Here is a 17,160-nt window from a genome sequence, read left to right as displayed (position 1 = left end):
TGTCGTGTCGCCGACAAACTATATTCTACTATAGGTACTATTATTATATATATGATATTTTTACCCGCATAATTTAATATGTGTGCGTGTCCTGCAGTGTGTGTGTGCAATGTTTATAATGTATATGGTATACGATAATATGTTATAGGTCGCGGTGTGAGTCTGCTTTGTATAAATTATATACGAACACCGCCCACGAAAACTTATACGGTCTGTTTTTTTTTTTCGTTTGTTTGTAGAAACTCCTCTCGCGAGACGCAAAACAATTATAATATATTATATGTATATAGGTACCAAGGCGTTTTATCCAAACACGACGCCAGATGCCAAACATTTGGACAAGTTTAGCAACGATCAGTCGTCGAAACTGCGTTAAAAAGAATATTATGGATTATATTTTAAGTTTTACTGGACATTTCAAAATGTATTTATAGTGAAATAAATCATAAAATCATAAACATCTTCGAACTAGTGAAATTAATTTAACATTATATACATCCTCGAACTCGAATCATATTTCGAAAATTTCTCCGCACAATGACAGTTTTTTTAGTTATTCGATAAAAAAATGGTTTGCATAAACGCCGCGTGACATGACACAAACCTATCGTAACCGAACTGGTTTCTACATAATTACGCTGATTATTATGTAAAAATTAATTTATAGATATGTTGAAAATGACATTTTAAATGTGGTTTTTAAGTTGTGTGGGAAATATTAAAAACAACATTTCGAGGGAAGGATTATTTTTACAGATACAATTTTTTTACTTGTAACTTTTAATCGTTTTAAGATATAATGGTATAACGTACTTATAAAAAATACAAAAATATATAATACTCAGCCTAATAACCCAGTACCTACCTACCTATCTACACTTGATGTATATATATATATATAATGCCATCGTTTAGGTACTATATAGGTATACTACACTACTACATAGTATAGTTAGTATAGTAGTGCTGAGATGTTGAAATCGTATTTTAAACTGTTTACCGCGGACGACCGCACTATTATTGAAGGAAATAGCTATGTGATGTAATGATATATATATAAGTAATAACAGTATAATCGGTAGTAGGCCGTCATCGATGACCACCCGCCGGCTGACCCGTCGATAATAATATTTAAAGCGCACCTGTGTCTGATTGAGCCGTGTATAGTATATAATAATATCATACCCGCGCGATCGAACCATAATAACATAAAATATAATAATATGACGATCGTTTGAAGTGTTTACAACCGTTAGCGATTGGTAATTGGCAATTAATAATTTTGCACCTGACCAATCGTAATATGGGATATTGGATTTATGACGCCCGGCAATTATCGTCGATCACGAACCTGGTCTCCCCGGTGTATAAGACGCATATGAATGGGACACGATGATGAGCGAACACGCGTATATTATAATATATATCTACTCGGACTCGAAAATAGCCGACGGAGGCTAATATACATCCACGCGGGTACCTATATACCTGGTTATACGTCATGATTTCAGAACGCATAATTTATAATGCGACTCAACATAATATATTATTATTATTATTACCATTACGTTTACTTTCGTCTAAATAGCTCCATCGCGGCGACGGTCCATCGACGGTATCGTCGAGTCGACGGGCCAAACGAACATTTACCGCTGGACGCGATAAATTAAAATACATTTTAGTTTATAATAATAACATTTGGGAATGTAAGAAAAAATTGCATTTTATAAGGTAGGTCCAATGCAACTTTGCAAGTTTCTAATTCTATTTGAATCTGAAAATAGAGGTAGACATTTTTTATTCCGAAATTCATGATTGCTGAATCTCCGACAGAACAAAACGTGCGTGAGTGCGTGACAAACAATATCAACGCATACTTTCAATAAAAAATTACACATTTTAGATTTACGTTGAATCATATTTTAGTGTTTAAAAAACGAAAAGAAAAAAATTATTGAAATTCTTCAATTACACTGAGATGATTGTTCTGAATGCATGTTCCTGATGAATGCAAAAATAGTAAATACCATACAATGTGAATTGTACACAATACATCAATTAAATTTGCTGTGTAGAAGTACAATTATTATTATCATAATATATCTTGATATAAAAATGTTCGTACATTTAATATGGCATAAATAGATTGTAAATATAGTTTGAAAAAATACGTATCAATATTTCATTTTGTAAGGTAAAAGTACTAAATAATACACTTCAGCCATAAACAATGCGATAATGAGTTTTATTACATTCAAAGTTAGGTCATTAAGTTTTTTTATTGGTTTACTCTTGTATATTTTTTCCTGGGGTAGATCATATTATTCACTATCTACTGAAAATGTATTTTAAAAGACCTTGCTAGTTATAAACATTTAACACTATCAGTGCATTGTACACGAGATGGCAATTTTGTGCAGAAAACATTTTTATAAATATCTTCAATATGACTAAACTTAGTAGGTGCCGAACCACTTTTATATTAAACTGAAACCAGTAAAATCTTTAAATCGTAAATTATACTGATTTTGAGTCATACGGTATAATATAATATGTTATAGTGAAATTATTCAATTAGATACCTATGTATTTAAACAAGAATACAACATTAATACTCAAATAATTTTAAAATTCATAGGTAATAAAACGTTGTACCTATATACTTGTAAAAATACATTGCTTGTCATTGAAATCAAATTTCTTTAAAAATGCTTTAAAATAGTATAAGGAAGTGAAATTAACATAATGTTTACATTTTAATTTAAAATAAAAATTTTATATCGTTTGGCTTTGTTCTTCGTACCCCCAAGCAATTACATTATAAATACATATTAATATATCAAAACATAAACATTATTGACATATAAAAAATTCTCATTGCCAATAACGAGTAATTCCTTTTTCCCGTTTATAATTTAATCTAAAAACCCACTTTACTACAATGTATAATATGTTATTTGTCTTTAAAATCTAACTTTTCTAACCAAAAAACACTAGAAGAATATATACCCTGTACCTAACTTAGTCCTTGATTTCAGGTATGATATTATATTATAAGTGCCAAATACTTATATTTATTTGTAAAGTTAAACTCCAGTGGTCCATAACCGATGTGTCTTCAAAATGCCCAATGAATGCAATGCTAATAATTATGTGTACTATATATTATTTCCATCACTCATCGGATAGTTGTACAAGTTTCGATTGTAAAGTACCTATTCGGGTGTTTTGAAGTGGACAGACACAACGTATAATAGTTATACAATTCGGTCGTGGTGTTCTTCTTAAACTCATACCAAAACGCAGATGCGTTTATTGAAAAGAACTGTATAATTATATAAATTGTAACGGTGGTTCTTATAACAATAACTCACTATTCGTGCAGGGTGAAAATCTCTTATACATGTGCAATTTACGTATACTATGAGTGTAATATGACCTTTAGGCAGAACAGTAAAAGAAAACTCGGGACAGACCTAATGAGCGAACGCACGTCACAAAATATAATCATAATACCATTATTATTCATTGTCCGACGTTTGGATTTCACCGAGTCTATATCGAAAATACGGTGAGAGCATAATATATTATATTTTATACGCAGTGCATAGTGGGTGAATGCATAATATTGTTAAAAGTTTTCTCAATTTCTGAGTGAATTGAAAAGAATTTTCGTGATAAACGGATAATAATATTGTTTCGGCCAGGATCCGTCGATTCTCCAACCGCTCGTAAATAAATATCGTATATTTGTAGTTTCCAAAATATATACTTTGAAGTGTATATATACACTTTATGGTGAATGCGTGTGCTGTCGTGTGTAAACATTTTCACCATTTGTATTAGATATAAGATTTGTTGAATGGAAGTCTCACTGCTCAGTGTCTTGCAGCGTTGCTATATATTTATGATAGTTCATAGGTAATCTGCAAGTAGGAAATACTCGTTATTGCCATTTTTTTTTTGTGACTTAGGCGCAAAAAACGCGCACGAGTTCTCCGGTGTAGATCATTAAGATTCGGTCTAAAAATCCTAGAAACATAATCGAAATAAGAACGTGCAGACATGTCCGACGTTCAATTCCTATTTTATTACTATACACATCTCTATATTATATAATACACTCACGTGTATAAATAATTATAAATAAATTATTGTTGTACCGATTTGGGCTTTCTACGTATTAAAAACCTCACGTGACGAGGTTCAGGGATTGATGAAGTTTAAATTGAAAAAAAAAATTATAGAACGAAGACAAGTTAATTAGTATATTATACTATTGAACGTTTTACAGATTTCTGCGCGAGACTTGCGCTACACTGTAATAACATAGACAATAACAGTATTGAATACAATATAAAATAGGTATACCTGCAAAACGTTATACTAGAAAGAATGATTGAATAGAAATTCGATCGCTGAAATCGGTGTGAAAAAAAACGCACCTGGATGTTTAACAGTGTATACACCATATCATTGACATGGTTCATTATGGAGATAATTTTACAACGGTTTGGACCGGACAACGAATTTCGAGCTAATCTATACAACAGCGAATCAGTATGCAGTTCAATAATTATTGTTAGGAAAGAAAAAAATCGAAAAATTTTGATTTGGTAAAATTTGTATAGTGATGTCTAGATTTCATAGACATTTCACATTTCATTATGTTGTGCATATTTTTGTTTATTTCTTGGTTTTTTTTATAAATGCATAATATAAATAAATATGTGTTGGTTTCTATTACGTCATATTTTTTTACTTTCTTTATATTATTTTAAATAATTTATATATACGTAAGAAAAAAAATGTTTTTCCCGAAAATGAATAAACTCACATTGTTATTCTTGACACGATATAAACATATTCTTTCTTCTTTCTTTTGGATGTTATTTTCACAATTATTTATGTAAAAATATGCTTAATAAACATAGGTTTATACATTTCTTTAACTACTTGTATTATTGCATATTTCTGATTTCACAGCATATATCATCAATAGTGCATATTTAATTGCATAATTCAACTTTTTTAAGTACATAATATTATTTTCCAATTTTATGCGATGAGTTCTGAGCCCAGCCTATTTCTATATTATACATTTGAATACCCAAACTCTACTCCCCTGGTCACACTTCGACGTTGGATGGTCTCAGTATAAACGCACATTATTTGGAATCTATAGGTATCATATGCAGTATATATAAGTAATTATGTACGAAGCGCGTGCGAGAAAGCGCGAAAAAAAGTCGCGATAAATCAAAAAATTGAATTGCCAAGATCATTATACACGTATGAAAAAGTTGTCGTCGCGTTCTTGTCTGAGGGATGGAGAAAAAGGATAAAAATACTTTTTTTTTAACTAGTTAATTTCCTCTCTCGATTGTGTGTACGCTGTACAGTATATTATATACATAAATCGACTTTTATATATATGTTGACCTCGCGTTAGTTTTGCGTGTGACCTTTCACTTGTCGTCCGCGAGATGTGTATATGTGTGTACACACATGTATACGATGAGTGTGTGCGTATCTAGAGCAAACGGCGGGCCTATCGGGGCACGAAAATCGACCGGCTGTCGTTTCGCAACGTTTACCTCTTAAGATATAAAAATAAAAATAATCGGTCGTGACGGTTTCATAAAGAGGAGAAAACAAAAAGTAAAGGTATAATATGTACACGCCTATAATGTGGATCACGGTAGTTAAATCTTCATTTGCGATATGTCATGTCTTCAGACCACCTGCTGATGTTACTGTTGCAGTGTTGATGGCTTTAGTGGTACATCGTGCTCCGTAACGCCTTTACGAAATTTTAATGTTGCGCAACCATTGAATCTTCGGACAAGTCACGGCGCCCATATTAATAATAATAATAACATCACCAGAGCTTACTATTAGTTATCTTCTCTGCGGTCCATGGTTACATGTATATAAATTACATTCACTGTCCAATAGTGCTATAAGTTCTAAAGTTCATGACGATAGCCAGACTTGAGTATAATACAATACCGTTGATTATTTCGTTCACGTGCAATTTGTATATAATCGAACAGTGTAGGACAAAAATATAATAGGTACCAGCTATAGTTTGTCCATAATTGTATAGATATTTACTACGAATTTTGCATGGGTTTCTACGACTTTACAGGAGTTTTTAGACAAATGTTATTTTGATAGATACGATCGAACATTTACACAACATCTACGTTAGTTATAAAATATATTATGGTGATTGTAGACATTTTGAATTCCAGTAGATATAAAGAACAAAAATAGTGGATATTGTCTTGTATTATAAATACACGAAGTTGATGTGGTGCGATCACTAATTCCTTAATAATTAGAGATATTAAAGAAACGATTGCTAAATATAAATATTATTGTTTTTACTTTTTATGAACCAATGGCGTTGGTAAAAATCAATCACATTATTCTATCAAATAACTTGAAAATTTAAATTAGTTATTTGTACTCATAATATAATAATATATTTTATAATCAAAATTTTTGTTTTATTATTACTTTTTCTGTACAAGATTTAATAATGCTGACGGACTAAATGTATTACTATTACACTTTTCTTATTATTTTTATATTAATTTTATACACATAGGTACGACTTGGCTATTGGATAATCACTAGTTGATAAAATTTACCCTCAAACTTACCATATTAAAATAAAGTGATACCATGTGATGGTTTAGTTTATAATATATTATACACGGCTGCATTCCAAATTTAATTTGAACAATTTGATTTGTATGCACATAATATTGCAATTATGATAAATTCATGAATATTTTATACGATTCAAGTGCACATAGACCGAACGCGGGCCCTAAATATTACTAAAACTTAAACTATTATACTAAACTTATAAACTATAACAAATGCAAATTATATAAAACTACTGACCTGTGAGTACTCGGCGCACAAGTCTATGGTTCTAACGAAATCACACACGTCATCCACCGTCCACGAAGACACTGTCGACTTGTCAGCCGCATTGGGACAGGTGTGTTTATCGGCGGTGGAGGTGGCCGACGGTGCGGAACAGGTCGAAGCACAAGGTAACACCCGGCTGGGAGCGGCCTGATGGCACGGAGACTGTTTCGACGGCGCCTTTGACGGTTTCGGCGACACGCTGCCCAGCCGCTTGTTGTTGCCGCTTACGCCATTGCAAGTCAGGGCAACCTTTTCCCGGGACTTTTGCAGAGCTAGACCGAAAGCTGGTATGTTGAGGAACGTTTCGGCGAACGATCCGGCGGCGGCCGCGGCGCTCTCCCAGTGGCCGGCCGCAGGTGGATGACCTTTGCGAGGTTTTTTGCACGGACTCGACGACGATGACAGGTCAAGCGGGTTCTGTTCGGACGCTGAGGCTGCGGCCGCTGAGCCGGTGTTGTGCGGGTGCAGTGGGTTGGACGACGACGACGAGGTAGAACAAGGCCGCTTGGTGCCACCGCCGGTCTTGCCGCTCATGAACGCGTCAAACTGTGAAGACCGGACCATGGACAGAAGCGCCTGCGTGGACGACATGTCCATCATGGGCGGGAACATGGGCACGTTGGTCCCAGGTATGGTGGGCGTCGCGAATGGAAATCCTGGGTTCAGCAGACTCCCGTCGCAGCCGTTGTCTTTGGTCGAAGAGGCCGCGGCAGCAGCCGCTGCTGCAGCGGCGGTTGCAGCTGACAGTATGCCGAGACTTAAACCGTTCCGCGAAGGCATGTACCTGAATCGAACGAAGACAAACAAATTTAAAACCTCATGATTACAATAATATGTATTTGGTACCTAATCTAACCACTTAACTGATCGAAGAAAGCAATGGTATTATTACTAATGAGTAATGACATTTACAACCATTAAATTAACACAATCGATTAATAAGATCAAAATTAAGATTATTGTGTGCATAAGAACCATTGAATTTTAATTTTGAAACCAGTATCAAGTATGGAATGTCCGAGGATCTTAATTATATGAGGTTATCTGAGGATGAAGAATTACCTAATATAGGAAAAAACTGAGTGAAAGAATTTTCAATTTAAATTCGTTAATAGAAAAAATTAAACGATAGAACAATAATATTAGTAGATGAAAAAATCACTTCCACAAGGACAGTAGTTGCCCTAGGTTTAAATCATGTCTGGGAAGTAAATTATGCCCCAGCCGCGAGCCGCAGCCTGAAGTGACAAGAGTGTTTTATTATTGTGGATTGACTAATCGACTAACATATCACAAGCCCGATATGATGAAGGGAGATGTTTAACCTTTAGGTATATTATATTAGAATATTATATTAGAATATCATAGATTCTATACAAAATTATTGAAACGCTTGATTGATGAATGAAATAAATACGCAAACGTTATTATAGTTAACTATTATTATATAATTCCGTGACGTTGTAAGGAGGTTTTATTTACTACCTACGATTTTACTGTAGTGTTGTTGTGATCTGGAGATTCACACAAAATCGATGCGCGTCGTTGACCTAAATAAGAATATTATTTAAGTCGTATCGCCAAGGCAGAAAATAGCCAAACGACTGACGTGAAATGTTGCGTTCCAACGTTTTCGTATAACACTTAAGACTACGATAAAATACGTTGGTACATAATACATACAATATTATATTAAAATAATCTCATTCTATTATACGCGTGTTGTATAACTAGATGTGGCATGAAGGCATGTGAACTTTGCATTGTAGGGATCTAGGACATTTGGCGCACAGGACTGATGAAAAAAAAGCGGCCTTAGGACACTGTACGACCTTTATTATTTTTCAAAAGCACCAAAACTGTATGAACTGTGAACAGTGAACAGTCTTTTCTACGCTAATTTTTTATTTTGATGTTTTTATGCAACACAAAAAAGGTATATTATTATTGAAAATCCTTGATAATGTTGTTATTGATAAAAAAAAAATAAAAAATAATGTGGATATTGAAACACTTTAAAAACTTATTTTATTGGCCTTCTCTGCAGAGCAATCGTTTCATCATAATCAACATAATAATTATTGATTTGTCGTGCACATAATTTGTTAGGTTAATTAAAGTAATGATACTTAATATAGGTACTTAGTATGCACGAGTGCAGTACAACACGATATACCACTGACCTGCAACTAAATGATGAATAGATAGTATTATTTATTTTTTTTAGCTCTATAACTCCCTTATAAAACGAACCCCACTTTCCTACACCAGTGGATCTGGAACTGCTCATGTTCGCCAGAATATTATCGTTAATACGATTATCGTTTATCGTTTATACTGGCTCGACGATTACTCCTAAGTACCTATATATAGTATTATAGGTGCAGTGAGCTCATACGCTATTTGGCTCGCGCACACACAATGATTACAAGGCGCTGCGAGTCGGAGTCGTGTACGCAATAATAATAATAATAATAATAATAATTTAGTCCTGTTAATCATCTGAACGAAGAAAAAAAACGCTCAGCTGATTTCGTGAGAATTGCCACCGCGCGTCGTTGTTGGTCGCTTTTTAAAACGATCGCGTTTTTTTACGGAAGGAAAGCGTGTGCGAATACGGAGGATAATAATTATTCCGTCTATATAATAGCTGTTGTGTACTTGTGTACGAACAGGTCGTGACAGTAATTTTGATTATTTCTCTCTATATGTTTTTTAATGAACGCCCGCCGTATCGACATATTCTTGTTATTATTATTATTATTATTATTATTTTCGCGCCTCCACCTAAGGCGACTGACAGCGATTCCGAGACCATGACGTCCAAACCAATCACCTAATTAATTAATCAATGTTACGAATCTAACAATATATGTTTTGTGTACGGCAATAGGGGTGGGTATTAGGTTCACACGAAAATGTGGATTTTTATATAAGTAGATGTTTCCAGACATAAACGTAGTCAGCAATGACGTAGTTACACCACAACTCATCAACTATAAGCTTAAAGTTTTCAACTTTCAACCGTAAATATCATATTATAGATATGTATTTCAGCCAGCTACTGTATACGTATCTTACCGTATCTCAACCCCCGAGATAATTCTCAGCTATTATTATAATATATATATATATACGTGCCTGTGCGTCTATAATATTACAGAAATGCACACTATTGAATTAGGATTTTAAATCAAAGCATACAATTATAGTAATCAAACACGATTTTAACGTTATCTTTTGGGTTGAAATCGTGTAATTCTATAGAAATGTATAGCACACGTATTATTTTAATTGAATTCCTTTGCACGGGTATACATAAAATACGATAAATAATGAAAACGATCTCGTAAAGACTTCACACGATAATATCTTCTGTAATATGATAACGAGTTGCGATTTTATTCCGCATTAATTAGTCCGTCGCGAATTACGCAATTTCAACTACACATAACATTTATGTATATTATATTGTATAATACGTACGGTTTATAAAAGGGAACAATGAGATCGTAATAAATATAAATATGGGTTGCAGTGTATGAAAAAATATTACGAACCTTATAAATCGTGTTAAAAGGAAAAATTGTGTAAAATAGTATCATGCTTATCCTATATGTTCATCAAACTGCTGTTGTTTGATCGTAAATATTAATTTAATTACCCTGCAGCTCGTGTCGTTTCTTTGCTATTATTACAACGTGTCGTACAGGTTAATACAGTTGGGCGGCTGCCGTGGAGTGAATATCGTCTATTATTTTTAATGTCCGATTGTTTGACTTCGTCGATTCTATTGTATACTACTATGTAATTACTATATTACATCGGTTAAGTGTTTTGTTTTTCTTTTACAACAGTAGTCGAATAATTATTAGAAAACAACAATATAATATCTAATCCTGCAAGGTCTTTTATACGAATTTCCAAGATAAATATCCATACCTAACAAATGTAAAGCGGTTGAATTTTGATGACGTGTTGCTACCAACGACTACTATCAAAGCGAAACGGTCTTCGCTATATTGGATCAAACGTCAAATAATGTTACACGACTAATAAAAACCTAGGCGAGAACCCGTCTACGGAACACCATGCAAAAACGTGTCGATATAAATGTTTTTTTTTTTGGAAATATTAATAGGTATTTCGGAAATAATAATCTACGACGATCCGATGGAGAAAACCGGTAAATCTATGATATCATATTAGTCGTAAAATGTTACTCACTCGCTGGGGTTGGCATTCTGGTACTTGGCGGCCAGACTTCGTATGAGGTCGCTGCAGTTTCGGTTGGGCGCAGGACTGGACACGCGGTCCGCCGCGGCCGCTACGCCGGGCGGCGTGTTGGGGTAGCACGAAGAGGACGGCGTGCCGCTACGCGACGATGCTGAGTCGCCGCCCGCCGCAGCCACCGGGCTCAAGCGTTCCGTCTTCACGTCGGCCGCGGCCGCCACTCTATTGTTGTTGGTGCTGGTTGTGTTGTTGTTATTCACCGAGTGCTCAATCTGCATACCGACCCCCGAACGTCGGCTCTTCGGCAAACCAAACAAGTCGATGTCTCTTTTTATGTCCACTGCGGCAAACAAACAAAATCGTAAACGTTATTGAAATCGATAAGACGTTTTTTTTTTTTTTTTTTCCTGGATGTCAATGATTTTTGCATAGGTAATAATATGTTCTTGGATCGTCTTGGATAAGTTATCAGCGATTACATAATAATAAAACAATACAGATTGTCAACGCTATTCGACGCCATTCGTTTAATTTATTCTCTAATGAATAATTTATTATTTTTTAAAGGCATTTTGATGCGTTTCTAGGGCATATTTATAGGTTGTTTAGGACAGACATATTTTATCAGTACTAATTATTATAGTAAAATAATCATTTGGGTCATTAACTATTCGAATGCAAATTATATACACACACGTCCAACTCGTATAGAATCTGACGAAGATCCAGATTGTTAACTAAGTATTGTGTGAAGGTATGGAAACAGCATTTGAATTATATTATATTGGTACTTAAGTTATATAATATTTACACATACGCATAGGTATTTTAAACATAGGCACTACAAAATGATGAAGTAAAGGTACCCCAAACGGCTAAAAGTAATTGTGAGTCTCGATAACGTGACCAGAAAAATAGACGGACGACAGTTAACCAAGACTCTGCTGAAAACATATTATTGTTACAAAAATACCCAAATCTTTTACCATATTACGTTACAAACCCTTGTATGATCACCAAGTTATGATTAGTAAAAACGGAAAATTTAAATCTCGAAAAGAAGAATTTTTTATTGTTGCCACGGCCCTATAGGCATTATAAAAACAATATGTTTCTAATAAACGAACAACAATCGATTCTAAAATACTCGAGGTAATTATTAGGCTCGTAAATACACGCCCAAGACTCATTTTGTTTCGATGGAATCGTTCACATTCCACATAACTATTAATTATAATATAGTATGTATAATATACTCTCTCGTGGATGACGAAGACGTGAAAACAGTTTGATCGAGAATCGAATGGCATGACGGACTACGCGAAGACGACGTTTTCTTCGGGCTGACTGGCCGACAACAGAAATTGTCGTGGTTACACGCTCGTGAGTAACTATAATATACAGTGGTGTGAACCACAGTCACCAACGGTAGACAGGCCGTCGGAAGTTGAGGTGACCCCCATCTATATCCATATGCAAAGTGTATGATACTCATTACCGGATAAACGCGATATTATCTGTAGACCAGTGTTACAGGAAAGTGGAAACGGTGGCCACTGACCGTTTTGTCAGACTGATTTTCGCTATTATCAATATTGTCAATAATTCCTTTAAAGAACGACTAAAGCCATATTCACAACTAAATCGTGTGTCGTGTTGTGTGAGGGCTTGGTAAATATGGTTACAATTAATAACCATGTTGGTTTAAAAGTTGAGCTGTAGTCACTTCTTGGTATACTCGGTTGCGACTTGGTCATTACAAAAAAAATAACGTCTAATAACAATGCGATTTGGACTACACGGCACACGCGGTTGTAGTGAATTTGGCTTAAAAAATAATGGTATATTATATACGGTCAGAAGTAACCACGATATTTTCCACGGATAGTCGGTTAGTCAGAGAAAAACCGTTTTGAGTGTTGTGTAGCTCAGCGAAATCTCTGCAAAACGAGTCTCACTGTATATGCCTAAATTCGAGCTTCGTCATTTCTGGTCCGGCGATACATGTCACCCATTTTCCGAAGATTGCGAGCACATCAATCACCAATGTATGTTATTCACTGGTTCCATCAACTCGTACTAGAACGCCTTTCGACAATAATTTACTAACTATTGTAGATAATCATAGTCTTTCATGTAGTGTGTACAAATCCACGATGACCGTCAAACTTGATTTATCGGCCGTACGAAATTGAAAATAATATACTATGTAGTACAAAACACAAAAGTTGGTACAATGAGGGTTTTACTAAGGAACAATCAGCGTTCGTATATAAGAGGCTGCTGCATACCAGTTTCGTCCCAAACAAAAATGTTGTGATATAATATTATATACCAATTCCGTCCCGAATAACTTAAAATGATATCGTATTTCCGTCCCAATCCAAAATTATTTATAACACATAGTAAATAATAATACATTGTCTTTTTACTTAGCTATTATATACATAAAATCTAAATTGAAGAATATTAATTAAAAATTATCTGTATAATACAATTGCGTTTATAATTTACTTGAAATTTAACCTTTGACGAAAAGTAGATTAATTCCTATAGACTATTTATTGAATAGTTATATTTTACTCAATCATTATTTCCATTTTATATGTCGACAAATTTTGTTACAGTACTTTGCGTCACTGCGCACCACGAACAATTGTGAATCATTTCAATCAGAATGAAATGGAATGTTTTAATGTTTTTGTTTTGTAAACCAAATAATATATATAAACAATAATATTCATATTCTTAATCAAATAATCATAAATTTATATATTTATAAACAAATGAGTAAGTACAGTTCTATCTTTAGCTAACAAAAGAAGATTGGTTCATCTGAACGCAAATTTATCTATGTTGCGCGTGGATGAGAAAGATAAATAAAATAGTGCACCGACATAATTTGAAATAGGAGAAATAATTAATTTTTATATGAAGTATAGAGGTTTAATCTGGGTGTAACGTCTATGTATTACACCCAATTTTCACGAGATTTTAGATTGGATAATAAACGATAATCTATAACCTGCAAGACCACAGACCTCAATTTTTTTTAATTAAATACAAACAAAAAAATATTGATGAATATTTATATACAAATAATAAGAACACCTTTTGATTTTTTTTAAATATAATAACAAACGTTTATTTGTTTTAAGGGAATAATAATGATACGTACATTTCAGGAGTCTATTACATCTTGAGCGCTGAGTTCACGTCTTGTGTACTGACGTTAATCTGGATCTGGATTTGTGGTTAGTCTTTTAGACTTCACATAATAGTTATAATATACACTCGACAACAACATAATAGATTTTATTATTTTAATAACGTATTTGTACTTTGTACGATATTTTTGAACTAAAATCTACGTACATGAGATTATAAAGTAGCTCTATGTTATTTGTTAATAAACATAATACAATAATATTATATTATATTATATTTTCAACAATGAAAATATAGTAGCAAAGACGATAACACCTGCAACTTCTGTAGGTGTATTATAATATAGACACGCACATTAAATATCATTTTTCTGCACGGAGGTCTCATTCGATCGCATTGTTATTATTATTATAATCTTGAGGATTCGTTACACGTGATTATTATCCCACATATTATTATTATACACGCAGAAGGCGCATACCACAGCCGTCTGTATATATATTTTTTGTGTTATTTTGGCACCCGTTGACCGCATATATACGCACGTATATTATATATATATATATAACTATAAACTATATAAGTAATACGAGCGCGTGCGTGCGTGAAAAAAATAACGCCGCAAAATAATCCGCCCACGCCGCCGTATTTTTCCACGCTTATTTCGCAGCTCACGGCCAATTGGACACCGGCCATTATTATATATTTTAGTATTATTTGCCCTCACCGCTCTGCAGAGTCCCGTCGTTGTAGGCCTACACAAATAATGATATATAATGGTATTATTATCGTAGAAATCAAGATACGTACCTAGGTATATATTATTATTAAAACACGAGAAGCGTGCGGATCCGACAAATTCGACACGAGAAGTAAAAACCGGAAAGTACGCGTCATTTTACACAATATCAAAAAAAAAAGTAATATTATTATAATACAGGGAGCCCGTTGATTTTATGTGATATTATAATATTATTATATTTCTTCGTTTATGTTGTGACGTTGTGCGACCGATCAACAATATGTTAATATCCCATTTTGAAAACAATAATTACAAATAACCCACCTGTTTGCCCACCTCTTTAAAATGCGAATATCGGAAAATCCTTTCTTATTGCACATCTAAATCATTAGAGGAACCACTATTCTAAATTACAAGCTCATACATTTTGTAGTTTTTGAGATGTAGCGATGCATGAGTGAGTGTAATTTAGCTTATATATACAATATACATTGAATCGTATTATTCCAGACATTATTATAAGTATCTTAATCAGTTATTGACGCTATCGTACTTAGTAAAAACGGACAATTTGAACCGGCGGACGTTGGTGATCGCCGGTCGCTATAATAATTTACACTTAAGAGAGGATGCTACATCCGCATGCTTTGTCTCTGTCTTATAAATATATACAAATTTGCTTTACAGAGGAAGTTAATTTATCTCGCACAAAACAGTTTTAGATAATATGACGTACATTAGTAAGATGGGGACAACGGGGGGCGTACGTGCTCCTAAGAGTTACGAAGTTAATTTTTTCTCTAATTGTGTGTCTTTGCTAAGTATTGTTTATTTCTGCAAGTAGTTATTTGAAAACTACTTTGGCGTGGCTGGTAGTACAGTCGTACCTACAGTATCCAACAATTTTATCGTTTATAATTTATATACATATGGTATTAATTTTAATATGACAATTCAATGATATTATTTACAATGATCAAAGGTATTCGTTCGTGTATAATGTATATAGGTAGTAAGTACACGCGTTTTGTATTCACATATAACACAACCGACGCGGATTCCGATTTATTTACACTCGTATTTTATCCACCCAAGTCGGAAAATAAACAGTAGCCGCGTATCATGATGATGTTATTATTATAACGATCGCACAAGATTTCACAGATTGTCATATTACTCCACTGTGGGCAGATAATAATATTATATGCCTGCAGCAATATAGAGATTGAAATATAATATTACAGTACGGACTATACGATATCTATGAGTATATTATGTACAATCAATTCAACGCATAATAGTCTTATACATATACACAATATTATAATATCACACTCAGGTCTGCTTCAGCCCACGACCGACATCTTATAATGTATAATATTATAATATACATCATTTTTTCGAAACGGAAACGTTATATCGTACATTATGTACAGCCGTATTACAGACATAACAATACGTAATACGAGGATATCGAGGACATCGAGGACGTGACTATAGTACTATCTCCATCTATATGAAGAGGAATATAGAAAAATTCCACCAAGCAAAATTGAAATTGTAACGCCTGGTTTAATCTAAGAACTTAACACATATTACCAAACTATAAGAGCAGAATTTTTTCCAGACAATAGCATAGAGTTTCAAATTTGTATAAAATACTGTCAAACAAAAAAGTTAAAGTGTTCACTATATTTTCTAATACTACCTACTTAGTACTTATAATATTATCGTCTATAATTATATTTAATTATGCTATTGTAACTTATTCATTGGAAAAATTTTGCTCTCAAAGTTTAATATGTAAACTACTAAATTCTAATTATTATTATGAACTTAGCGCCGTAATTTTGATTTGAGTAATGGAATTTTGATATGCTTATCTTCAGATGAACGCGTTCATCCCGATGAAAATGGTACTATACATTTATGGCATATTATAAATGTATGTAAAATATGACTAAATATTGTTGTAAACGATCAAACGTCTTATCATTATATAGTAATGATGACAATAGTTTAATGCCCAATAATATTCCTATTTTATATTAGTAGTATTATAATATTTA

At 33.6% G+C, this 17,160-nt stretch overlaps 1 protein-coding gene across 1 annotated transcript in view; it reads right to left on the bottom strand.

Annotated features, from left to right (window-relative positions):
• The window catches only part of LOC100575204, a 44,694-nt gene that overhangs the window by 17,407 nt on the left and 10,127 nt on the right, over positions 1–17,160 (bottom strand). The window contains exons 2-3 of the mRNA XM_003246113.4: positions 11,176–11,521; positions 6,919–7,732 (exon numbers count right to left, since the gene is read on the bottom strand). Coding sequence (XP_003246161.1) covers positions 6,919–7,732; positions 11,176–11,521 — 1,160 coding nt within the window. The remainder of the gene's footprint in view (positions 1–6,918; positions 7,733–11,175; positions 11,522–17,160) is intronic.

Source organism: Acyrthosiphon pisum, chromosome A3 (assembly GCF_005508785.2).
Source record: "Acyrthosiphon pisum isolate AL4f chromosome A3, pea_aphid_22Mar2018_4r6ur, whole genome shotgun sequence".
NCBI classification, from domain to species: domain Eukaryota; kingdom Metazoa; phylum Arthropoda; class Insecta; order Hemiptera; family Aphididae; genus Acyrthosiphon; species Acyrthosiphon pisum.
Note: the sequence above shows the minus strand (reverse complement) of the source record. Positions and strands in the feature narration are given on the sequence as shown.